The sequence below is a fragment of the Chinchilla lanigera genome, unplaced genomic scaffold (genome assembly GCF_000276665.1).
Source record: "Chinchilla lanigera isolate Chin_1 unplaced genomic scaffold, ChiLan1.0 scaffold00007, whole genome shotgun sequence".
Lineage (NCBI taxonomy): Eukaryota > Metazoa > Chordata > Mammalia > Rodentia > Chinchillidae > Chinchilla > Chinchilla lanigera.
The window spans coordinates 27,303,386-27,329,903 of NW_004955408.1; the positions used below are offsets into that span (position 1 = coordinate 27,303,386).

The following is a 26,518-nucleotide window of genomic DNA, read 5'->3' on the forward strand; positions in this document are numbered from 1 at the left end:
CTGTCCAGATCTGGTCCAGGCTGTCTGCACTCAGCACTTTCCACCACTTCCATCACCTTCAGTTTCCAGCAACCTGACCTTTTCTTTTCCCCTTCTGTAAGCTAAGCTGGGGCCGCCAGGAAGCCTTTGCACTTAGTGTTCCATCTTCCGCAAGCACTCTTCCCACGCATGCGCACTCCTTACTCTCACCCTCACACTTCACTCAGCTCCCGGTGCAAATGTGGCCTCATGTGGGAGGCCTGCTTGAGCCACCCTATTGAGAGCCACTCCCTTTTCTACCCTTCCCTCACCCTCTGAGCCCTTACTCTGGTCTAGTTTTCTTCATCCCATTTACCATTTCTTCACATAAAGTTACGGCAACGTATGTGTGTGTTATGTAATGTTTAAATCGGGTCAAACTTATCTATTGCCTTAATCGTTTATCATTTCTTCGTGGTAAAGACAATATCCTTTCTCTTAGATTTTTGAAATACACAACGCACTTGGAACATCTAAAGCCAACTGCTGTGCAATGGCACACCAGAACTTCTCTCGGTGCTCACTGACCAACCTCTCCTCATCCCGTCTCCCCATCCCCACAGCCCCTCATAACCACCATCACACTCTCAAATTCTAGATCAACTTTTTTTCTGGTGTTAGGGATTAATTCCAAGGCCTTGTGAATGCTAAGTCCACACACTACCAATGAGCTACATCCCTTACCCCAAGATCAACACTTTTACTTCCACATATGAGTGAGATCAACACACTCATACCTGGCTTACGTCACTTAATCCCCAGTTCTATCCACAATGTCTGAAACAACAGACAACCAGGTGTGGTGGCACATGCCTATAATCCCAGCACACAGCAGGCTGAGACAGGAGGAGTGCCTCGAGTTTGAAGCCAGCCTGAACTATATAGTGAGTTTAAGACCAGCCTGAACTATGTAGTGAGATCCTCTCTCAAAAAATTAAAAATTTTAAAAATGACAAGGCTTCATTCTTTTTTGTGACTGAATAGTAGTTCTTGGTGTATATGTACCATATTTTCTTTATCCATTCATACACTGGTGGACAGGGGTTATTCTGTATCTTGGCTAATGTGAATAATGCCACTATAAACCCGAAGTGCAGGTGTCTCTATGACTTATGGGTATCATTTTCTCTGGATTTACACACAGGAGTGGGATCACCTGGTCTCCTCTGAAACTACCAGTTCCAAGGACTTGGTCTGTGTGATTCCCTTTTGATCCTTCACACCCTGAACGCACTTAGAGGTACCGAGCACCTAAGATGCTCAACAAACACCTGCAAAATAAATATCTCTTTTATTTATAACAGGGATCACTTAGTCCTAGTATTCTATTGTAGAACTGGGTCATCATTTACTTAGCAAGCATCGACTAGTGAGGACAGGTAAGTTGTTTATCCTTTTCATTATCACAAGCACACAGCTATGAATATCCCTGGGCATAGTTCTTTCCATTCTTCTGTGAGCAGATCCTGCAGGTAAATGAATGCTGACCGGGACACTGTAAGTTTAAAGAGCATGTCCGCTTCACCTTTGCTAGACATTGCCACACTGATGTTTGTCTGCACCCAGTGTAATCCCAACAGAAGGACCAGGAAGTAACTGTCCCTTGACCCTCTCTGCCATGCTTCATCTTACTGACAGCATGTTTAGGACACAGACAACACCAGAGTTGTCTCCCTTACGATGCTTTAATTACAAAAGAGCAAAAGAGGTTAGATATTCTTGTAAATATTTAGTCACTTTTTATTTCTACTTCTGCAAACTGCCAGATAACATTCTTTTTTTTATTTTACACACACACACACACACACACATTATTGTTTTGGCATTTATGTTGCCAATTGCCTTTGCAGCTTTGTGGGAGATTTTGATTTGCTTTTTGTTTTGCTGTGTGTTTTTTTTTACTATTTCTGTTTCTTAAGGAGTTTTTTTTACTCTTCCATAACTAAATTCTCGTTGTTTTCTATTGTGGGCTTTTATTTTGTATTTGTTTTAAAGGTATCCCCCCCAGAAAACTCTTACAAGTACAGATTCATGAACCCAACCCCTACAGCTCTGATTTACTGGTCTCAGGTTGAGAGAGGGCAGGACTGTTGCCACAGGTATGTGGGAACCAGCAAGCAGTGCTCTCGGCCAGGGCTGAGCTGCACCTTGGTCCCTGGCACAGGCTTATGGGACTGAAGGACCGGGACTCTCAGTCAGCCAGACCTGGGTGGAGTTCATGGGCATCTGGGAAGGGCCTACGCCCAAGCTATGGACCTAGAAGGCTGAACTCAGAGAACAAAGTAGCAGCCCCATCCTGGGGTGCAGAGAGCAGGCACTGGATTGAGGCCCAGGGTCCCCAGGGTTAGGTGTCTATGGTTCATGTTACACATATATACCATGAGATTGAGCCCACTTTTTCCCTGTCTCCTCTGACAAGGGTAAACCACACAGGGTCTGACTGGGCTACATTTAATGGCTCTCGAGGCTATGGTTGAGAATTAAGGTAGTTGAGAACTGACCGTGACCTTACTGTGCCTTACTGTGCCTTGCTTCACCAGTCAATTCCAGTATGAGGGGCTGGGTTCTGAGAGGCAGCCAAGCACGCAGCTGGAAAGGCAGCCCCTCTCTCCTGGTTCAGCACAACAAGACTGAAAGGCCGGTGGGAGGCAGCTGCTGAGCTCTGCCAAGGACAGTGGATTTTCAGTTGGAAAGACAGGCACCAGACTCACCCCTTGACTCGACGTAGCCAGCAGTGAGGGGAGGTGCCAGGCCCGGATGTACAGTGAAGGGGGCATCCAACCTGGTAGACAAAGTAAGGACATAGCCTCCATCAGACCAAGGACCGAACGCCACTCTACAAAACCACACTCCACCACTTGAGAGATGAGTGACCTCAGGCAAGCGATGAACTCTCGGAACCGCAGGGCCTTCGCTGAATGTCAAGGCAAGTGAAGCGCAGTCTGAAGCATCCCTGGATCCCAGCATCCACGGCTCTCTCCCAGCCTAGCTCACTAACAGTGCTGATCAGGAGTTGGGAGAACAGGGAGTACTACAGAGGGCTGCAGATCATTGCAAACGATGGATAAACTAGAGTTTATTGATCAGTTTACTTGAACACAAGAAGCCCAGTAAAACTTTATATTTTAATACCTGCAGTGAGCACCAGCTAATAGGGAGGGGATTATGCTTCACAGTAGAAAGAGAGAGGTAGGGAGGTTGGGAGTGGGGCTTGGAGAGGAATAAGAAGAAGTTTCTGGGGTGTGGAAGGACAACAGCATGTGCCAAGGTCCTGTGGTGGAAAGATTCAAGGTACAACCTGAGATCTGAGAGAAAGTCAAGGCCCCTGGGTCACAGATGGCACAGCGAAGGATTACAGAGCAGAATGGTACTGACCAGGCAGATGAAGCAGGAAATATGGGTATTCCCAAAGGAGTACTAGGGAACCATTGAAGGGATTTCAGCAAAACAGTGATAGAATCACATTCTCATTTTTAATAAATCATGATGGCTGTCTCGTAGAAAAGGAGTTGCCTCCAAATCCTTCTTAGACATATCCACTTTTTTCTGCCTTCCAAAGCACTAACCTCTTCCACACCACCATCATTTCTTGCCAGAACTGTAGCTCCCACCTCCATTTCACAGTCTTTCGGAACCCACTGGGACCTGGTGCTGCACTCCCTGCTTTCCAACACACACCCAGCCCAGCCTGCTACAAAGCTACACAAGTGGTTGTTTAAAATATAAGACAGAGCGGGGCGTGGTGGCATACACCTGTAATCCCAGCACTCGGGAGGCTGAGGCAGGAGGATCTTTGTAAATTCAAGACCAGCCTGGGCTACGAAGTGAGCTCAAGGCCAGTCTGAACTGCATAGTGAGACCCTGTCTCCAAAAGACAAAAAAACAAATAAAATAAAATAAAAGATTTTTCTCTCCCAACCTGAAGATCTCACTTGTGTCTCTTTCCTATGAGATTAAATCTCAGCTCCTTACCAGGGCTGAGAGGGCCCTGGGCCTCTGGGCCTGACACCTCTCCTGCCACACTGCCATCTGCCTGGTCTACTCCAAACACACGCGGAGGCTCTCATTTCCTAAGACAGGATCTTAACTCAGGGCCTTCAGCTATTCCCCTGATCTGGGGTGACTCCCACCTGCACACACTCTTCTCCTTGATGGCACCCACAGATTGCCTCGTAGTCTCCTAAGCCTGGCCTCCCTAACCACCCGTGCAAACTTTCCGTCCCCTCTGTGATTCTTTCCCATAAGACCTTGCTCCTTTGCTCCAGGGCTATGGTCACAGTGTGTTATCATCTGTTTCTTTTTTGAATAGCTGTGCTCTCCAGCAGAGAGTAAGCTCACAGGGCTATTGCCCCAGAAGCACCTACCCAGGGAAGGATTCCATATTCAGAGAAGAATTCTATTCCAAGGCAACTTGGGCAGGTGCTTCACATGGATGAATTCATTGGATGCTCACAATGATCTGCAAGGCGGCTTCTATTATTAGTCCCACGTTTTCGAATAAGAAGCTGAGATAGAGTGAGGCAGAATAACTTGCCCCTGGTTGCCCAGCTAGAAAATGGCAGAGATGGATCTGGACTTGCTGATGGCCAGTGCAGACTGCCCTCCTTCACATCCTTCAACATCAAACAACACAGGGGGCCAAGCCAGAAACCAGGAAGTTGTTCTCAACTCCCCTTCCTCCTTTCCCTTTTCCTGCCCTTTCCCTGCCCCTAGTGATGACCACATACTCAGCCAGGACTCCAGCTGGACCCTTAGGTCGTCCCTGAACCTCCTCCCCTTCCCTCCAGGCCACCACGCAGTAGCTCCTGTCCACTTTTCCCAGGAGCCACCCTTGAATCCACACCTTTCCTGCCATCCCTGCTGCTTTCTTGCTCCAGCCCACCCTGCCCAGTACTCACACAGGAGTACGTACGGCAGCAGCCCCGTCTCATGGTCTCCTGACTTGCTCGCTTGATTCCCTCCCATCCATCTCCCACATACAGGCCAGAAGGATCTTCTAGACACAGTTACAGCATCTCATCTCTCACAGCATCCCTTCATGACTTCCCTTTATACTTAAAAGAAAAGTACCGAGGGCACACCCCGGAATTTAATACTCAGGATTGCTAGCAACTCTGTTGGGTGCCGTGACCTGGGTGATCCCTGCTGAAATCCCTCCGCGAGCTCTGCCAGAGCATCTCCTCCTAGCTCCTCCCTTCAGTTCAGTCTAGTTCAGTCTAGTCCTGAAGCAATATGCACAGGGAGCTTTCCTTGTGCACTTCTGGCACACCATGCCCCTTTTAGCCATTGCATGTGCTTTTCTCTCTCCCCTCCCCAGACCTCATGTGGCTCTTGCTTAGCCTCACCCTCTTCCTGAAGGCCCTCCCAAGCCAGCCTATCTCAAGTAAGGACCCCAGCTTTCTACCTTCCACTGATTTATGTCTACTCCAACCACTGAACTACAACTTGAAATGTTGTGATTCCGGGGCCTTGCTCATGCTAGGCAAGTGCTCTACCACTGAACTACATCCTCAACCCTTACAAACTGAAATTTTATCCCATCTCTTAAGTGTGGGATTTATGTGTGAGCATGGGTAGGCAGCACTCTTGTGAGAACCAAGACACTCTCTCCTACCGTGGTATTTCCAGAGCTTAGTACCGTGTTGGGTACTCAGTAAGCACTCAGTGAATCTTTGTGGAAGGAAAAATAAATGAATGCCTGCTATTAAAGCCTCTATGACTTTCCCTCCCAATGTCTAGTTAGAGGAGTCTGAAAATAATACAGAGCAAACCGAACCAACAGGGGAAAAAAAAACCCATGGGGGCAAAACCAGTAGATTCCAACAGTAAATTCTTGACCTTTTTGTTTCCCTTTCCAAGATTGTCTGTAAAAAGAAGAAAAAAGTTTTTTAAAAAAATCCCCACCAATTACCTCTGAGATGAGACTTCATATGCCAAGTTTTTGCCTAGAGCACATTTTTACAGCTGAGTAATAAACCCCAGAAAAACATGCCTTATGATGGAAACATTGAACGTCGTCTGTTCCAACAGGGCCACTGTGGCTGCCGAGATGGAGGAACATTCTTGTCAAAGGCGAAGGGAAGCAAGGAAGAAGAATTGGATTAGGTAAATATTTACCAAAGAGTCAGTGCTGTTGATAATGGGAATCTGGGCTTTCCTTCTAACCCAGATCTTTATTTGTTTTCTATCCACATCACTTTTATGACATTTGAGTTTTCATAACAATGAGAATGCATGATTGACAAAAGAATGAGAGGAAGGGATGGAGAAACACAGAGATACTTTTATGTGTGGGCTCCCTTTACAAGTTGTAAGAGTGTCCCACAGTCCCAGGTTAGAACTGGGATATAAATATTGCTATCTGGGTCCCCCATATTGCCCGGGAGACTCTAGCAGGGGGCATTTTCCAAGAAAAAGAATTATTTTTGGCTCCAGTCATGGTGTTTGAAAAAGAACTCAAACTCAGGGGACTGAAGTTTGGAACCTAAGTCATGGTGACACTGGCTGGTGAAGCTTAAGCGAATAGCTTGGTTTCTGTGAGTCTCAGTTGCCCCAGCTGACAGTTCAGGGCTCTGAGGTGGTGGCCTACAGTCCCTCTATGTCTGCTCCTCACATGTGCTGCAACAGGCCAGGAAGGAAAGCCTTTCTGAAGCAAGTGTCCAAATTCTAAGTCAACCCGATCCACGTAGGATGGACATGAAATGGATTTTAGAATAGAGATCAAGATCAAAACTACCACACTCTTTTCCTGGAGTAATGGGAGGGCACATCCTACAGGAAATCGCAGCCGAATAAGTTGTGATTTGACTTCAACTTAGAGTTAATTTTCAAAAAAAAAATTTATTATGAAAGTGAGGGAACATTTGAGAACAAACTTGCAGATGTATCCCACGACCCTGACACCCCCAATTACTTTCCTGTCTGCATAGTTTCTTTCTGCCCATGTGTGGCCTGTGTTTCCCCCTTGTAATGAGAAACACATTCTGGGAAGAACAGAGGGGTGAGCCCAGAAAATGCTCTGGGCTGCTTCTCTCTCTTCCCTTTATTTATTTCTTTTTCTCCTATGTTTATAAACACATCAGGGGAACTCCCCTGTCCTTGGCACTGACTGGCTTTAGGTTTTCAGTTTTGCTTTTTGTTGTTGTTGCTGCATCAATTATTATTATTTAAAATATTATTTACGATGGTTTATTTTAATATTGCACCGACCGCCTTCGCACTCCCTGTCACTGTGGGAATGAAGCCCTTTGCCCCACAACCTCTGCAGTAGCCAGAGCCGACTTGGTGCTGGTGTCCACCAGTGGCCAGGTCGGCCCCATCATGCGCAGCGCACACAAGCATGAGGAGCCGGGCAGCTGCGCACAGTGGCATCGGGCTCACATTGTGCAGCATCGCCTAGGTAACCAAGAGCCAGCCTCAGAAATGGAGGAGGGTGTGCCCGGAAAACAATTCCCATCACCCCTCCTCCTCCTCCGCAAATCGTCAGCTGGCCTCTGTTAGTCATTTCAGTCAATGGTTTTCAAGAACTGTCACTTCCATTTATTAAGTGTCTGCTAGGTGCCGGGAACAGACAAGGGCTTGCTCTGGTTCATCACTGGATATTCTCAACAACTCTTCGAGGTTGGAATTGCTACTTCCCATCCTAAAGAGGAGGAAACTGAGGATCAGAGAGGTTAAGTGACATACCCAGGGTCACATAGCTCCACATTTCTGTCTGACTCTGGCCTCTATTCATCTCCTAGCAGCGCTGTCCAGGACAGAGCTGATGAACTAACAGACATCATCTGCTTCTTCAAAGAACAGACCTGGGTGTTTGACCTTAGGATCCATTGTCAAAGTCAGAACAGGTAATTGATTTCCATTCTACCTCTCATATTTTAATGCCCAAGATTGTTAAATACTTCTGTTTGTGTCCATAAGCTTAGAGATTCATATGACTGCTCAAGAATCAGTTAAGAGGTCACACCAAAGATAGAATTCTCAGCCCACATTCTGCTGCTTAGAGAACAGAGCTAATTACAAAGTCAGGTGGATCCATTATCCAAGAAGACTTAGCACACTCTCTTGGACCACTTAAAAGCTGAGTAAACACTCAGGCTGGTCAGGATATCCTGTGCCAATGACAATCTCTGGTTCCTCCACACAGCCAGGGGACTCTTCTGACCAAGTTGGTTCAGAATTTCCCAGGAGCCTCAAAGGCACTACAGGGACCTGTGAGAGAGTAAGTCTGTTGTTCACTTCCAGGGGTTGAGGAGAAAGACAGAGCAAAAGGCAGAAACGGAGGCAGAGCAACAGAGCAGAAGGCAGAAGAAAATCCTCACACTTAGGCTGCCCAGGAGCATCAACAGGAACCTATGGGCCAACTTCAGCCTCTGTCCACCCAGCCCCTTCCTAGGAGTCCAGGCTTTGCCGTTGTGCTATTCATGCATCTGATATACTTGTTTTCAAACGCAGTGGGTTAAACTGTAAACTCCTTTAGGATTAGATGAAACAATGCTGCTAATTATCCAGTTGCACTGCAACCTCACCAGTGACTTAGCTGGCAAGGCTGCGTGCATGCCCAAGGCTTGCCCTGTACTGAAGTACGACTGTCTACCTCCCTGGCCCACTCAGCCAGGCCCTAAGCACATGGAGTGGGACACTTCTTCTGACCTAAGTGGGCTGCTGCTCTGAAATTGAATTCTGAAGGCAGAAGGCTTGGGGTAGCTGGCCGCTGAGGAGCATGATAGCAGATTCCCTATGAAGGGGCTGGGTGGACAGCAGGAAGCTGGGCCACTCTCCATCTCTGAGTACTCAGACCCACCATGCCAACAGGGCAGGCTGCAGGCTGAGGACACTCAGCCGCTCCATTTCTTCAAACAGTGATCTCCAGTGCTGGCAGAAGGGAGAGCAAGCTGGACACCGCTGATAGGAATGCACATGGGAACAGAGCTTTTCAAAATAGTCCAGCAAGGTTTTGTTCAGGTTAAAAATACACACACTTGGCTCCAGCAATCTCAGTTTGAGAAGGTAAACCTTTAAAAATAAGAGTTCCAGTATGAAGGTGGGCAAACGTTCCCTGCCCCAAGAATTATTGGTAGTGGTAAAAACTTAGACGAAACATAAATTCTATCGACAAGGAAATGGTTCAATGACTTGTAATATATCCCTAGGGTGGACTAGAGAAGGAACAGATTAGATTTATATCTAATGGCGTGATGAGATGCTTGGGATACGAATTAAACAAGAAAAGCAAGTTGGAGAGATAGAGTAGCACGTCACTCAAGCTGGCATGCATCCGTGCACACACACACTCACACACAAAGGCATCGTCACTTCCTACCTTTGGGTATTTTGTGTGCTGTTTTGCATTTGTGTGTAGATAGGAGTGTCTGAGGATGTACGTGAGGCTGTTAACATTAGTTATGCTGGGCAGCAGTTTGGCCAGAAGATGGAGAGACTGTTCACTCTTTACATATCTTTGATTTGTTTACAGGATTGTGGTGAATACCTATTGCTTCTGAAATTCTAAAAAAGAAATTTAAAAGAAGGTGACAGAAAAAAAAAGGGGAGGGAAAGGAAGGGAACGAATGGGAGGGGAAGGGAGGGGAGGGGAGATGAGGGGAGGGAAGACTTTTGCTTTCTTTCTGCAAGTCTCAAAGGCCCAGCTCCCTCTGTACCTCGCCCTAGCCTGTTGCAACCCCCTGTACACTTTCTCCACACCCTCTTGTCATTCAAACACACAGAACAGGTCATTTCAGTTCTCCCACTTTTTCACATATGGCCCTGCTCACTAGGAAACTCCCCTTTTTCAACCTGGCAAAATCCTTCAAAGCTCAACCTAAATGCTACATCTTCCAAGCAGCCTTCACGGCCTCCCCAGGTTGAACTGCATGATCTGCAACACCTTAGACCCATTCATTCCTTTGTGTCCTGTGGTGGGAGCCACTCTCCAAGCCCCAGCCAGTCGGGACTGGAGCATTCAAATCCCACCTAAAGGGATCCTGCACTTTCGAACACACTAGGAATGCTCACCTCAGAGGGATGCGGAGAAGTCAGAATTCCAGATTTCTGTAGAAAGTCCCCTGACTTTACCTATGAGCAACTAATGAAAAGCTGAATAAGCTGTCTTCAGGTCAACACTGTGACAGTGCAGGAGAAGAGGACGGTATAAAATGAACTTGGCTTTGGCACAGCCCTTTTGACACCTCTTTGGGTAACTGGGTGCTTGATACCTCTGAATTTCCACTGGAGTGGGAGATTCTTAGGTTTTGTTTTGTGTCGTCTGTTTGTTTTTTGTGTTTGTTTTGTTTTGCATTATGGAGATTGAACTCAGGGCCACTGTACTGAACTATATCCCAAGCAACTCCCCACCTTGAAACAGGGTTTCCCTGCAGAGTTCAGGCTGGCCTCAAACTTGCAGCAATCCTCTTGCCTCAGCCTCCCAGAGTGCATTGGATGTTCTGGTTTTGTTGTTTGTTTGTTGCAGTGCTGGGTCTCATTTGTGCTATGAATGTGTTCTACCCAAGCTACCTCCCAACCAAACTGGAGAGTCTCAAGTCAGGAATCTGAGTAGCCCTGAATTCCACACACAGCTGCCCCAGGAAAGGAGGAGGAAGGCAGGGAAGCAGGAAAGATTGACAAAAGGAACCAAAAAAGGGATATAAGGCAAAACATTTCATTCTTCATGAAAAGGACAAGTAAAAGTATTTCCCTGCCTTCTTTGCAACTTAGACGTATCTTAATTTAGCTGTGGAGTACAGACACACTGTGAGTTCTGTGACATGTAAGCTGGAGGACAGCAATCCAGGCATCCACCCACTGAAGGTAAGCTGGTTAAACACTGGGTAAGTGACTTTCAAACAGAACTCAGCTTTCAAAGAATTCTCTCCTCTTTTGCAATTACTGCTAAGCTAGTAGATAACTGAATCCAGGGTAAATAAACTTGTATTTTGACCAAATTCCCCTAGTCATTATTTACTAGTAATACTGACAATCTCATACTTCCAAGCAAATGCTTCTGTGTCTTCTGTGATCTCCGTAACAACAACAAGAATAATAATAATATGACCCTCAATTATCTCTACAGTAAATTCTTCTTGAAAAGCTGGGAGGTCACAGTGATTGCTGTGGCCCAGATAAGAGAGCCAAAGTTCAGAGAAGGGAAGTAATTTGCCCAAGGCCATCCAGCGAGGAGGAGGTGGGGCTGGATTCCAACTAGATTCTGTGCTGCTGGAAACGCTGTGTTCGGTCCTGTAAATCAGTGTCAACCCAAATTTCAGGCATCCACCTACATGATTGTTCCTTTGTCTGAGAACAATCACGGTTGTTGGCCTTACCCCAGTAACAACAGGGCTGTTTTTCAATTAATGTTTAACTTTAAATAAATTCTTATTTTAAAACAACAACAAAAAGCTTGCGATGTGAAACTTATGACATATTATGACTTAGCAAATCACAGAGAAGTATGCTTAGAAAATAAGTACAGTGGAAGCAAACACTCTTGCCATTTTCCAGCCCGATGCCATGGCTCCTGAGGGCGGGAGCCAAGTACTTTGTCCACAGGGATGTTAGCAGTCATTGTGGAAGTGTTAACGTTGTACCAGGACAGGCTCCTGAACATAATGGAAGGATTTACAGATCTCTGCAAATGGAAATCACTTTATTGTCACGTGCCTCAACCTTACTGGGTGCAGGGGCTCTCCAAAATCATTTCTCAAGCAAGACCTGTGTGGCAGCTTAGGCAAAGTTTGCTTGTGTTGCCCAAAGGCCCGGAGGACTTTTAGCAAGCGTGATTTCCGTAAGCCTCTTTGCAATTGTCCACACCAACAGTGTTAGCTCTAATTGGATCATTAACAATGATCCACCTCGTTTCCTCCCTGTCCACTTATCTGCTGATTCAGATACTTTCCTCTTTCCTCACCTGAGAGACCAGCAACACGCAAAAGGAGAGGATTAATTGTGCTCCTTAAATTTTATATCCATGATCCTATTTAATCCTTCTAACCCCTGGAAATAGGGATTATTAGCCCCTATTTTCTGGTGGAGAGAGTGAGCCTGGACCGAGAGTAAGGGACTTAGTTGCCGGAGGACACACAGCTGGTACAGAATAAAACTTGGTTCCAGCCTACCCAGTCTGACGCCTTCGATCTCTACCCTCAGCGCCTCCACCTTCCTGGAAACCTTAGTCAGCCGATGGTAGCCAGAACAAGGAGCAGGCTGAATTTTTCAGGCACTCACTCACTCCTTTATCATAGAACCGCAGAACCAGAACAGACATGAAAGGCAACTAAACCTTCTGATTTTGCCAGTGAGGGGCACAAGGGCCCCAGAGAGCAGAAGAACCTGTTCAAAGTCACCCAGCGAGGGAGTGACATGTGGAGCTCAGGACTCCTGCTTTTTATCTGAGGTCTGTGTCCTTTGGAGGCATTCTCTCCTCCTGCCCTCAGAGGTTTGCAGATCCATTTGCAAAATGCCATGAAGTGTGGCAAGGCTGCAAAGGGAAAACATGCTGCTTATATCAAACTACAATACATGCGTATTAAATTTATGAACAGTAGTATTGCTATGAAAAAGGTCAGTTTTTAAAGTGTGCGGCCCTCGTAAATTTCATTACACTGCCATTCGTATACAGTTCTACTCACAGCTCTGATTCCTTTTTCCTAGACAAATGGGTATCTATTCTTCCCCAGGCATGGAGGATGGTGAGAGAATGGAGAGGGAATGGACTCTTTACAAATACACAACTAAAAATGAAATTCCTTGTATCTAGAGTTTGTATGTCTGGGAATCAGAACTTTCTTTTTTTTTTTTTTTTTTTTTTTGGTTTTTCTCCGGTACCGGGAACCGAACTCACGACCTTGCGCTTGCGAGGCAGGCGCTTTTTGCCGCTGAGCTAAATCCCCAGCCCCTGGGAATCAGAACTTTCAGTTTTGTTTTTTGGTACCAGGAATCGAACTCAAGACCTGTGCTTGCCAGGCGGGTGCTTATACCACTGAGTTATATCCCCGGCCCAAAACTTTCAGTAGAATGAACATAATAATAGCGTCTTCCAAATAAGGTGGTTGTGAAGATTAAATCAGTTGATCTACGTCCTGTGCTTAGAGCTGTGCCTGGCACAACTTAGGTCCTCAATAACACCAACCGCTATTGTCAGGCTCAGAAATTCGCACTTGATCAGTTTATATTTTTCTAAATACTTTGGGGTCTTTTTACATCTTAGAAACATATCTTTAAAAATCCAGAAAGGCAGTAAAGTTAAAACATTACTAAAGTAAGTGTAAAGATCACAGTGCAGTGTTGAGTCGCTCTGGCTACTTTAAACCAGAAAGAAAAGAAATGCCATCCAGAGAGTGAGAAATAGAAACCAGCTCTGGAGTGAGGTCCATTCACCTGAATGGTGAATGTCCACTGGGCTACTTGATGCTGCATGACCATGCGCAGGTGACAACTTCCCCAACTCGTTCCTCCTCTGTAAAGCGAGTAGCTCTTTACAGGGGAGTGTGATAACAGAAAGGCTAGTAACTTTTTGAATCTGAGATGGAATGAACACGCAGCTTGTCCCAATGGACAGTTTAATTCTACCCTCTTCCTCCTGGATCGTCTTTCCCCGTCCAACATCAGTCCCAACTCTTAAAACACAGAGACTAGCCTTCACCACACAAGGTGGATGCCAAAGACACTGGAGAAATAAGAGAAATAACTTCCCAGTGATCCCTGTAGTCTCAGCCACAACTTGGATTTATTGTTTCATTCAATCAATATTTATAGACCATCTGCAGTGCCAGAGGCTCCCTGGGTGCTGGATACAGCACTGGGTGTATGTGATGAATCCTGCACCCCCCACATTAGGTACCTGTGTGCCCAGATCTGAAGTGGGTTCCTGAGGATGAAAGGCACAGGGTGGCTGCATACCTCCCTAGAGGCCATAGGGAAGTGCCCGGGTCTCTCTGAGCTGCAGAAACCTGTGTAGTGAAAGGAACCCTACAGACCTAAAGAGGTGGAGGCAGGGAGGGAGGAGGAGGGAGGAGGATCCTAAGCAATGAGGTCTTGGATGTGAAAGCCCCTTGCCTTAGGCAAAGTTCAGGTGCACCAAATTCAAAGTGGGCAGTTTTGTCTTTGTTTTGTTTTTAATAGCGGTTGGTGGATAGCAAATCCAGGGTCCTATGCTTATTAAGCACATGCAACTGCCCCCCACCCACCCACAGCCCCAAACTGTAGTTCTCCTATTTTCGCAGCTAGGGTTCATTCTTCTTACCCACTTGGACCAGCAGCCCCTTCTCCCAGGGCTGGCCCAAGCCTGTGGCCCAACCCCAAACCTCAGCCCCTCTTCTAGAAATAACTAACAAAATTTGGAATAATTGCTTCTAATTGTCCTCATTCTCCAGGTGAAGCAAATCCTGTTCACTCTCCCTCCAGCAAGGGGTGGGGGCAGACCCACTAAAAGAGATTCTATTTTCCGTAATTAAAAATATAATTATGTCCAGTAAGGAACTCCCTAAGCTTTCTTCTCCCTTCCTCTCTTATTCCCCGTCTGCTGCATTTTAGAGCTGAGGGGATGCAGAGGTCACCAAATAAAACAGATTGGAGATTCCTGTGGAATTATTTGGTAATCTACAATCCAGGCTCCCTTTCCTTTCCTTGCGTATCTTCACTAGTGAGCTCGCACATCTGACCCAATAAGCCATCTGTCAAGCTGGAGGAAGAGGGGAATAGTAGATTCTTGCTTGATGCAAGCATTTCCAGATGTGTCCCCTCCCACTTGCAGCAACTTCTGCCTTGGGTGAAATACATAAATTTAAGAATCAGTCAAACCCTGATTTGCATCTCTGCCAGGTATTTTCTAATTGTAAAAAAATAAAAAAACCTGTAATCAAGTTCTAAATTTCAATTCTCTCCTTACAGAGAGGAGTGAGGAACTCTATATCACAGGGCCTCAAAGAGTAAGAGGGACCAGTTACCGATCCAATTAAAACCTCACCTCAGGCATGGGAGTGCAGCTTACTGCTAAGGCCTTGGGTCCAATTCCTAGCACCAAAACCAAACACCTTCCTGTCAACCCAGCCCAGTCTGAGTGATTTTTGGGCTTTACAGATGGGTAAGCTCAAGAGGTGCAGAGCACACATGCGTGCATGGCCGGGCAAGATCCCCTAGGTGCCAGCCTGGATGACCGCAGTGTTCCCCACGCTGCAGCCACCCAGCTTCCTGGAACCCCCTCTTCCAGGGAGCCTTCTGGGTTTTTCTCTGCCAGGGCCCTGCTCATAGCAACTACCCTGCAGTCCTAGGAGGGATCTGGAAGCTGCCAGGAAGGTGTGTCCAGGGCCTGGGAGAGGAGAGGTATTCCCTGCTGTGTATCTAAACCCTTCCTTTTCCCTTAATCTTCACCCTTCACTCGACAGAGCTGCAAATCTACTTCCATCTCAAGAAATCGGTAGTTATTTAACAGAGGCTGAGCAAAACTGCAGTTCCATGCCTCAAATCCCCGGAGCCTAGAGGTGTGCAATGCCACAAGGACCTACTGGGAAAAGAGGTTTAAAAATATTGATAATGATCTAAGAAATGATAATAGTATACAACTGCCCTAGTACAGGTGAGACAACTGTGGTCCCACAAGGTGTAGTGACTTATCCTGAGTCCCACAGGAAACAAATGGCTCAACCCTACTGCAAACCACCCCACCAAGCCGTGTGAAGCTGAAGGCTGCGCCATGCTGCTGGTTTTGGGTCTGGCTGCTGGCACTGGTCTTCAGTAGCAGCCCTGTAGTCTGGGCGTTAGTATCCTCCTTCTCTCAAAGAGGAAACCCTAGAGGCAATGATGATAAACGGTCAGAAATGGGGTCTGCGTTTGAATACAGATACAGAGAAGGCTGAGGACCCTGGCTCCTCCCCTTGGGGAGCCCTCACACCTGCTGTGGGGAGGATCCCGCCAAGGGGTAGCGTCTGTGGCCTCCTCACATCACTCTCCCGCAGCATACCCTGGCTGACCTTGGGGCGTAGATGGAATTAGGCTCTGCCCGACGTTACCACTCAACCCAGCCGCTCTCTCTCTTCCCCTCAACTTCAACTGGGAAGTGGGAAGCCAACTAAAGGTCAGGGTTCAAGGTTTCAGTAAGCCGTGTAGGGCGTTGGCAAAGGCTCTGCAACCCACAGCTTAGATCTCCAAGATTCCACAATCGCGTCCCCAGAGGGTGACCCTGAATCCCGCTACCTCGCTTCCCTGCTGCGTAACTCCCAGAGAGACTTCTCTAAGCGCCCGGGAACATGTTTGGCCTACTCAAGTTGGATCTGCCCACTCCAACTCCATAGCGCACAGGTAAGAAATACGAGCTCAGAGAGGAGCAGTTTTGTGCCCGAGGTCACACAGCGAATGTCCGGGGGGTGGAGAGCAATGTTGTGGAATTCCTGGCGGAGGTTGGCGCCCGCTTGTCTGCCCGCTTCTGATACCCGGGTTCGGGAGAATAGGCCGCTAACAAGCGGCCCATTAGAAGGAATTGTCACTCCTCTGGGAGTGAGGTTGTCCCATTAGGGCGAATTGTCATTCCTCCTGGAGCGAGGTTGTCCCGGCTCCGCGCAGGCTGAGTGCCGGGGCCGAGAGCAATTAACGCGGCTCCGGCGCAGGCAGCCGCCTCTGCCCCGGGCAGCGGGGGCGGGGCGCCCGGCGCGGCTGGAGCCGGTCACCCGGCGCAGCCCCTTCCCCCGAGCCCGCCTTTCATCTCCCCGCGCCTGGCGCCTGCCCGCAGCCCTGGCCCGTCTACAGCCCCCTTCGCCGCCCCTCCCCCTCCGCCTCCTCGCCTCCGGGATCCCGCGATCGGTCCTCGCGGTTGCAGACTCTGCGGTCTGCGCGCAGCGCTCCACAGTTTGCAAGGGGTGTCTGCCCGGGGAATCCGGGCGCGCCTGCGCAGCGGCTCCGCGACCGGCCGGGTCTGGGCGCAAAGCCCCGGGGAGCGAGGGGACGCGGAGGGCAGGGGACCCGGGGGAGAGGCCCTAGCATTCGGGGGAATTCGCGGGTTTCCCAACTTCTACCTGTGTGACCTTGGGCAGAGCGTTTAACGCTTCCTGTTCTAGGGCTTCATCTGTAAAATGGGGACAATAATCTCCGCTGGACGCGGGGTGTTGGAAGAAACAAATGCACTTCTCAACAAGTCTCAGTTCTGAGCATTGTGCAGTTAGGTCTTCGTGGCGGCTGAGTTCCGATTAGAACCCTGTTTTTCCACTTGCAAATATTACAGCTACGTAAACATGACCACCGCCAGGAAACAAGCATCTACAGAGTATCTCTTAGGTGTTAAAGTGAGGCCCCTAATGACGCACTATACTCAAGCCAGGGTAAACCAACCAATTCTTGGCCCTGGAGATTTTACAGTGTCCCAACCTTGAGATCCATGAAGGTGAGAGATGAGCCTTAGTTTTTGATTCCGGAGGGGTAAAAGTATTCAGTGAAAAAAAATTTTTTTAATGTCCAAGAATGTTTTTTAAGTTGGTCCCCTACTCCTTCTGGTTATTTTATGAAACCTACTGAATTTAATGACCACAAGAGCCCATCCCAGGTAGGAATTACTTCTCATTTTAGAGATTAAAAAAAAAAAAAAAAAAGTAGAGCGATGATGACAAAGTAGGGTTGCGAAGGTCGCGATGTCAGAAGAGGTGCTAAAGTATTCTGAAGGCCCAGCCGCCCTTGGGAGCGAATGCACAGACTGGGCTTCGCATAAAGAGCTGCAGCCCTGTTGAGGATCCAGCCTTCCTCCCAGAAGCCCTGGAGCAGAGAATTCGGAAAGAAGAAGCTTCCCGAAAGGTCTATGCCCCAGCAAAATGTGGGGTGGGGACTGGCAGAGGGTATGGCGAACAGGCTGGTTATCTCCTGTCCTATTCAGGGCCAGATCCTGGCTCTCTGACTATTATTTTAGCTATTTTAAAAATTTTTCTACTATTTTCCTCTTTCTGGCTTTATACTTTTTGTTCTCTGCCTGAACATCAAGACTTTAGCCTAGTGAGGAGAGAAACTTTTTCCTATCTTAGAGAAGTTTATTAAGATAACAGCAAACCCATAGAATATGTTTATTTTCTAACTTCTCAGAAATGAGCCCCTGTGCCCCTAAGCTGATAAATATTAACAATGAGTTTTCAGGAAAAATTATACAACATTTGACTGGGTTCAGCTCCACTGAAAGTTGCACACTTTTGTACAGTTTGGCATCTGAGGGCTAAACGAATTTCAAATTTCCTTCCAAATTATATAGCCAGCACCTTTCTCATGCATCTAGAAGGCACAGAACTTCGTCTGGATTTACCTGTACTGTATTTGAGATGCATATCAAGCCAGCTATCATCAGGTATGACTCAAGGGGAAAATACATCTCAAGATAGCCTTCATAGTTGTTCTTTAAACTTTCTCTGAGATCCCAGTTTGTTTAAAAGAAGAGGAAAAAGGGGAAGAAGAGAAGCGGAGGGAGAAGACGAAGGACGACAGCCTATTTCAAAAAACCATCCAAAGGTTTTTAGAAGATAATGGTGAGAACTTCTGTACTCTATAACTTTCCCAGGATCAAAATGAAGTAGCTGGTCGATGAAGACTGTTTTTATCCCCCAAGATTCTGATATTTTTTTTTCTTTCCTTCTCCCGGGACCAACAGTTTCACTTCAGGCAAATGTTTGTGAAGCAAGCTTCCGAACCTTGGTTCTTTAAATAGTTTAAAACACTGTCATTTCCTTCCAAAGCTCTAGAAACTTTAGGAAGAGTTGATTGTGTGTGCGCGAGCAAGCGAGCCACGCGCTCCACATCTAGTTCCTCTGGGAGTAATGGTTCAGATATAGGAAAAAGCAGCTGCCACCTGTAGCGAGCCTTGAAGGACGCGTTGCGACAGTGGCCTGCGGGACCGCGGAGAGATTCGAGGCCTCTGCGTTCTCTACGACCTGGCTGAGACAGGCATCATTGAGGGTTTGGCGCTCAGTACTGAGGGTATAATTTGGGGTGGGTTAGAGATATGTATGCATTTTTAAATTTCCATTTTCTTTTCTTTTTCGCAAGGTAGAGTGAATAAAAATGTGCTTCCCAAAAGGTACAGAGGCCTGGGTGTGCTAATGTAGAACTCGGTCTTTCTGAGCCTTCGAAGAGGGAAGAAGGTGCTGAATATTATTATGGGCGACTTGTCTCCCTCGCCTTCACCTTTCAAAGCAAACAGTGGCACATACACACACAAAGCAAGCTCACACTCAAACTGACGGACACATTTTGCATTTGGTTGTCTCGAGGCGAAAATCAGATGCGGATCTCTGCGGAAAGGAGATTCTGGGGCCGAGACACGCGAGGTTTCTGGTTTCCAAAAGCTCTGTGCTCTGGCGTCGTGGCGGGGGGCTTAGCACGGTGTGTCCAAGTGGAGGAGACCTGGCTGCTGCTAACTTCTCCATAAAGAGTCACTTGGGGAAGGTAGCCCCTGGCCACCTCTCAGACCCCCTCTGGTCCCCATTTCTCGAAGAACGAGTTATACTAATAGCGGAGGCTGTGGGGCACTTGCTGACAAGACACTGCTCTTCTCGGCGCCACGCCTGTTACTTGCTTTAGCAAGGACGCTGGCCCGCGCTTTTCAGCTCTGTCTACCAGACCTGCAAAGTCAGGCCAGCCTGCGTGCATAGTAGGAGCTTCATCAACGATCCTGCTATACCAACTGCGGATTTTAAGCGTGTTCGGGCTGTGGGACGGGCACAGTGGGATAAGAACGAGATGCCTTTTCAAGAGAGGTCAAAGAAAGAAGAAATGGGACTCAGCGAACTTCCTCTTTAAATAATCGGCCTTAATTACGTCTTGGACTTTTCAGTTTTGGCGTGATTATAACCCTTGAGGGATCGCCTAATAACAACTCTGCTGACTGCTCCTGTAATTAACTCCTAATTTATTTCAAACAGGAAAAAAAAAACAAAACTCCAGCCTCTTCTGGAAGAGCCAATGGGAGGCGAGCGTCTGAGGCGTCATCACCATGGCTGGCGCGGATTGGCTGCCCCGCGTCTCCTACTTCCCCTTGGAGGAAAGGCTCGGCTCCCAGCGCGCCCCTCCCGTCTCCCCCGCAAAAAGTTTGTGTCGCGGCTGCGGAGCTGCCAGCGGAGTCGCGCGCCCGGAGCTACGCGGGGCAGAGAAGTCATGGCTTCTCCGTCCAAAGGCAATGAGCTGTTTTCGTCCGATGAGGAGGGCCCGGCCATGGTGGCAGGGCCCGGCCCCGGGCCGGGGGGCGCCGAGGGGGGCTCCGAGGAGCGCCGCGTCAAGGTCTCCAGCCTGCCCTTCAGCGTGGAGGCGCTCATGTCCGATAAGAAGCCGCCCAAGCCGGGGTCTCCGCTGCCGGCCGAGAGCGCGTCGGCTGGGGCCAGCCTGCGGCCGCTGCTGCTGCCGGGACACGGCGCCCGGGAGGCGCACAGTCCCGGGCCTCTGGTCAAGCCCTTCGAGACTGCCTCGGTCAAGTCGGAGAACTCAGAAGACGGGGCGGCGTGGATGCAGGAAGCCGGCAGATACTCGCCGCCGCCGAGTGAGTGCGCGCCAGGTCGGGACCGCGCTGAGACGCGGCGTGGGGAGCTGGCGGGAGCTGAGGACCGGGGATCAGGCGGGGATCGAAGCCCCCCTCCGGTTCACTGTACGCTGGGGACGCAAGCTGAGTAGTGCTTGGTCTCCGGGTACCCAGGGAAATCAGCCCGCCGTCCGCATCCGGGCCGCTCTCCGGGAAATCTCGGTGCCGTGCCTGTCCGGGTCCCCTCGCTGCGCAAAGTGCTCAGCACCAGGGCGGACTCGCTGGGCTGTGAGCAGCGAACCCCAGGTGGGCTTAAGGGGTCACCCCGCCGCGTGAGTCTGCAGCACTCAGCCGTGTGCTCCGGCCACTGGGCTTGTTTCTGTTCCACTGTCCGTGAGGTCTCTCCTGGGGAGTGAGGGTCCACGTTTAATGAGCGCAGAAGTCAGGGCTAGACGCGAGGCCGCTTGGCTCGCCGCGCTTTGAAATGCGTAGCCCTGCGAAGTGCGCTCCCATTTTAAAGATGAGGTCGTTGGAGTGTAACCAGACATTCAGTGGAAATCATTACTTTTCGTGGGACTCGGCTGGTGGAGAAGCCAGATCCCAGGAATAGATGGTGGCAGACAGAAGCAGAAAGGAAACGTCACCCTGTCTCCACCACAGCGAGCGCCTGGTTGGCGAAGTTCTACACTTCGCTGGGAGCGGGCTGGGCCCACAGTAATAATTAGCAGCATTCCAGCAGGGCTTCAGAGTTTACGAGGTGATGTTTATTATCCCATCAGATCTGAATCCTCGCAAGCGCCCCAGAATATAGGAAGAGGCTTGTAAGCAGTGTCCACCCCCATTTTCAGAAGTGGATGCTTAGGCTTTTATGCAGGCCGCACTTGCTTGGCTCTAGTCAGGGACAGTCCGTACACTGGACACGGGGATCTTGTGGCCAAGCCCTGCCCTTGATTGCAGTGCCCTGGCCTTTCTTGTCCTGTCTCCCTAGAGACCAGGTCCAGGTGCACCTGCACTCCATCTCTAGAAGCTGTGGCGATCTGTACATGTAGCAGCTATCCTTAATTTTGAGAGTCCCACTCCCTATCATCCTTTTAGGTGCATTTCTTGGCCTTTATGATTTCTCTGTGCTCTTCTTTCTGTCTCCTTCCCTGAAAGACCCCTCCCGTAGCTTTAAGGAAGGTGAGAGAGAGAGGGCCCGTGGGTGGAGAGAACTTTCTTTGTGTTTCCATTATTTAGCTCAGAAGACTGGAGGTGCACAATATTTTGTGAACAAAACAAGACCCTATACCCAGGCGTCAGTGGCTGTCCCCTCCGGCAGTCTCTCTCCACCCTGCTGGAAATTCTGAAAGACTCAAAGGGCGAGGAGATTAAGGACTCAAAGAATTTAAACTCAAGTTTGCACAGTGCTTTACAGCACTTTTCACCATATTATCTTATCTGATCTCCTTTGTACCGCAGCAGCCGGCCTCTTGTTAACAGATGAACATTTCAGCAGAGTTCAGAGGGATCAGCAGTTTGGGCCCAACAAAAAGCTTGGGGACATTTAAAGATCACCTACCAAGTAACAGGTCTCTGGCACTCTAAAATGTGGTACTCAGAAGCCACCCTGAGAAATACGTATGATTTACCCATTTCACTGATAGTGGACTAAAGGCTTACAAACATCAAGACTGAACACATTAACAAATTTCCAGTGCATGTGTATTCTTAGGCCTGGGGCAATGTTAGCAGCACATCAAAGATTCAGGCCTTAAATGGAATGATAGTCAAAGGTCAGAAGTCCTGGCATCCTTAGTCGGGGAGGGGGCCACTCCGCACTAATCCTGAAACCATTTCTGACTTTTACTGTAGTTTCTCTGTTCTCTGGAAGGCAGCTTTGCACCCTAGATATTACCTTTGCACAAGTACTGGAGAGAATAGTGTTAGAAAAGATACCATTTTAAGACGGGAAGGGTTTTTGGTACTTTGGTCCTGGGAGTGCTAGTGGGAGCCCAGTGATCTGGTGGTACTGGGGTGGGCCAGAGTGCCCAGCTACCACAACAGAGCTTGGAAACTAGGGAGCCACCCTCCCAGGGGCCTGGTTTTGTTATTCAGAGGAAGTAGGATAAATGCTGTTTTGCCTTGTGTAATCGCATCCTTCCTCTGCCTAGTTTAAAATGGGGTGGGGGGGTGGGGAATGGTGCTCTGGAAGGAAACTTAGTTTTATGGCTTTGATATACAGATCCCCATCGCCTGGCTTTCATAATTCCAGTGCAGCCCCACGGAGCAGCTAGAGTTACCCCGCCCAGGCGCTTAGATGCTTCAAATCCCTGCGTACAGCGGGGAGCGAAGTACAGTATAAGTGTAGTATACATACTAGGAGCTCGGTGTCCAAGCTGAGACCAGGCTCCTTCTCATTCTGGCCAGGTTAGGGAAGGGTAAGACTTTTGCGGTTCTCCTAAGCTTTCTAGGATGGTGCCAGTAGTGTTACCGAGTTTTTAAAAGAGGAAATAGGCTCCTCTGCTCTCCAGCTTACTTAGGTATTAGCATATGCAAAAGTCTAGACTTTTATGGGAGTTTTTTTGCCCATCTTACTCCCAGATGTCAGCTCTTTGACTAGGGAACCTACTGATTTTATTTTTGTGCCAGGAAAGTGATGTTAATAATGTGACACTGGGACAGATCTGTCTCTCATTGGAAATGGAGGCTGGGTTGGGACTTGTGCTATGTCACTCTGGAGTATGAAGTGTAAACTTTTTTGGGCCACTAAAGTAACTAAACAAGAAAAGTGGCATTCTCCAATGAGCACACTGGAGTTGCTACTGTGGCTGCATTTAGAAAATTATCGGTAGCTCATAAAAGCCAAATGCAGAACATAATTGTTTAGCACTCTATTCCTATGGCTGTACGCTCCTCCCCCCACCCTGAAAACAAGCCTGAAGTGAGTTGACGGGAGAATCATCACCAGCATATCCTAGCCCTATGACTTCCTATAATTGAATCCATTTTAAATTCCGAGTCTGGATACTGCCGCCATACTTTTATTTTGCTTGTTATTCCCACTTCTAAATTCAGGAGACAAACTAATCATTTACACATTTGCTCTAAACCATAGAATGAGTAGAGGAGATGACTAAAATGTCATCATGTGCTCTCAATTCGGAGGCAGCATGATTTCCCCTGACATGTACATTTATGGGCGAGCTAATTTTTCCCTCCGTCTTAGTAAAGTTTATATTACCGAAGCACCCAGCCAAGAAACTTAACCCACATCCAGATCTGTACAATGATGTTCAGCTTTTATAATCTGTAGACTGCATGGAATGGCAGCTGTGTGGTTGGTTATTGCATAGGTCTGCCCCCACATCCATTAATTTACCACAGACCTTATCTGCATGATTATTTTTCATAAATATGCTGATGCAATCCAACTTTTCCCAGTTCAGAGAGGGGACCAAGGGAAACAGCTAACCCAGTATGTAATAACTTCTTCATTTTCCTTGTGTGTGTGTGTGTGTGAGATTGTCACAGCCTTGGGGGAGGTATGGGATAATCATGAGCCCTCTCCTTTTAAAGACAAGGGATTAAATTCATGAAGTTTTATATTTCTCACCACCCTTGACTTTATATTTCACCCTTGACTTATGAGAGTTTCGAGCTTGAATTCTATTTCTTTTCTCTCTAATGCTATTTGTTTTCCATATAGAACATTCCATGACACCATTAAATTCCCAGAGCAATTTTTTTTAAAGAAGCAGTTTATTTAATTAAATTTGGTCCTTTTTAACCTCCTCCCACCAAAAAAATATGGTTTACAGAGGTACCTTTTTGAAAGATGAAACAAAATATGTGTGTATGTGTAAGCCGAGTGTTTTCAGTTAAGAAAGGAGATCTGCACAAACAACCTGGAGAGAAGCCCACCTTTGCTAACCGAGTCCCCTCTTTGTCCTCTAGGACATATGAGCCCCACCACCTGCACCCTGAGGAAGCACAAGACCAATCGGAAGCCACGCACACCCTTCACCACGTCCCAGCTCCTAGCTCTGGAGCGCAAGTTCCGCCAGAAACAGTACCTCTCCATTGCAGAGCGGGCAGAGTTCTCCAGCTCTCTGAACCTCACAGAGACCCAGGTCAAAATCTGGTTTCAGAACCGAAGGGCCAAGGCGAAAAGACTGCAGGAGGCAGAACTGGAAAAGCTGAAAATGGCTGCAAAACCTATGCTGCCCTCTGGCTTCAGTCTCCCCTTCCCCATCAACTCGCCCCTCCAAGCAGCGTCTATATATGGAACATCCTACCCTTTCCATAGACCTGTGCTTCCTATCCCTCCCGTCGGACTCTATGCCACGCCAGTCGGATATGGCATGTACCATCTATCCTAAGGAGGGCCAGGTTGACAGACTCCACGATGGATGTTTGTTTCAAAGGGTTCCCCTTTCTCTCCAAGGAGGCTACACTGACAGTCCTCCTGCTGTGCAAACCTTGCTTGCACCACTTTGAGCTAGAGCAGCCAGGCTGTGGGCCACACGACACAGATCAAAGTTTGTTTAGGTGGTTGGCACCAAGTCCTGTTTTCTTGGCGTAATCTTCCAGATACCCCCTTCTCCTTTTACAAAGATTGGCTCTGACAGTTTTTATGTATAAATATATATAATAAAATATAAGATGTTTTTATACAGCAGACATAAAAATGCAAATTATTTTGAAAGGCAAAATTTATACACATATATACATTTTTCTATTGATCACCTTCTGAAGAGTGACTGTATGTCCATTTGTTGTATTTCCTGAAAGGGGGAGACAAATTACTTATGAAAATTGATTTTGATAGGATGATTGACTTTTGCTTATGGAAAACAAATATTAGAATTAGACACAGTGCACATAGAAAGTAGATATGGAGAAATTCTTCAAGTGAAGGGGCTGTATAACATGTTTGCATTTTACGTACATCAGAAAAATCTCATTAAATGCTACCATATTTGGCCCTAATTTTCCTCCCTCTCTCTACACAGTTAACTTGTAACCTTTTTTTAAGGTCAATAAGAGGGAGATGAAATAATCCTAAGAACACTTCCAGTGGGGAGAAAATAGGAATACTTCCTAATCTCTGTCTCAATAACTACATTTTAGGCAATTGGAGAGTGAAAAATTAAAACACGTCAAGAGGAATCGATGATTTCTGTGAAATACTAGGTCAGTCCTCTCACATTGCAATGGTGATTTTGGGGGGGTGTAGTAATTTTCTGCTTAAAAAATGAGTATCTTGTAACCATTTAACTATATACTGAATGTTCCTGAACACTTAATAGAACCAGGAAGGGGGGAAAAAATCATGCTTTCTGTGTGTGTGTGCCTATTGTATGTGCTAAACTTATTAGGAAAGTTTATATACTTTTTAACATGTTGGGGGCAGAGGGTAAAGCCATGTTTTGACTTGCTAAAAATGGTGTTGTCAAACAGCCCATTTAGCTTCCTGGTATTTTACCTTCCTATCCATCTTTCCTCTCTCCCCCACCCCCAATATACTTCTATCCCTTTGAAAGGGTGCCTTGTACAATTTTATATATTTTATTGAAGAGTTATTTCTTATCTCTTATTCTGAATTAAATTAAACATTTGTTTTATTGCAGTAAAATTTGTCCCAACTCATAATTATTTTAAAAGGCGCACTTAAATTGGGCTTAGCTCAAAAATGTTGTCCAGATAAGGGCGGGGGGCCGATCCTTTTAATTACTGTTTTAATGTAAATCAATCAAGAGTTATGGCCAGGTTTGGGGGGCAGTTGAAAATATAGAGATACTTTGAAATGGTTTTCTGGTAGCTTTTGTTGTTCATGGAAAAGAGATGGACTTGCTATTACAACTTTTGCAAACTACAGTGGAAAATGAATTTAAAAGAACTGGTGAGGAAGAGAGGTTGCCAGAATGAGTAGTTTGTCGATGCTGGATGGGAAACCTTGAAATCTTGCAGGTATCAGGACCAGGTCCTTAAAGCTGAGAAAAAGGGACTATGGCTCTTTGCATTTGGAAATGGTAACTAAATCCACTGGGTTGG

At 47.4% G+C, this 26,518-nt stretch overlaps 1 protein-coding gene across 1 annotated transcript; it reads left to right on the plus strand.

Moving 5' to 3' along the window:
- Nucleotides 1–20,019: 20,019 nt before the first annotated feature.
- Nucleotides 20,020–26,099, plus strand: Msx2 (msh homeobox 2). Its single transcript, XM_005376360.2, has 2 exons — nucleotides 20,020–20,506; nucleotides 24,419–26,099. Exons 1-2 carry the CDS (start codon nucleotides 20,128–20,130, stop codon nucleotides 24,841–24,843), a joined length of 804 nt encoding a protein of 267 aa, XP_005376417.1. The 5' UTR covers nucleotides 20,020–20,127; the 3' UTR covers nucleotides 24,844–26,099.
- The last annotated feature ends 419 nt before the right edge of the window (nucleotides 26,100–26,518 follow it).

Coding starts and splice junctions, on each gene's coding strand:
- Msx2 (XM_005376360.2), top strand. CDS start 20,128: ATGGCTTCTCCGTCCAAAGGCAATGAGCTGTTTTCGTCCGATGAGGAG. Junction 20,507..24,418: donor CAGATACTCGCCGCCGCCGA/GTGAGTGCGCGC, acceptor TTTGTCCTCTAG/GACATATGAGCCCCACCACC.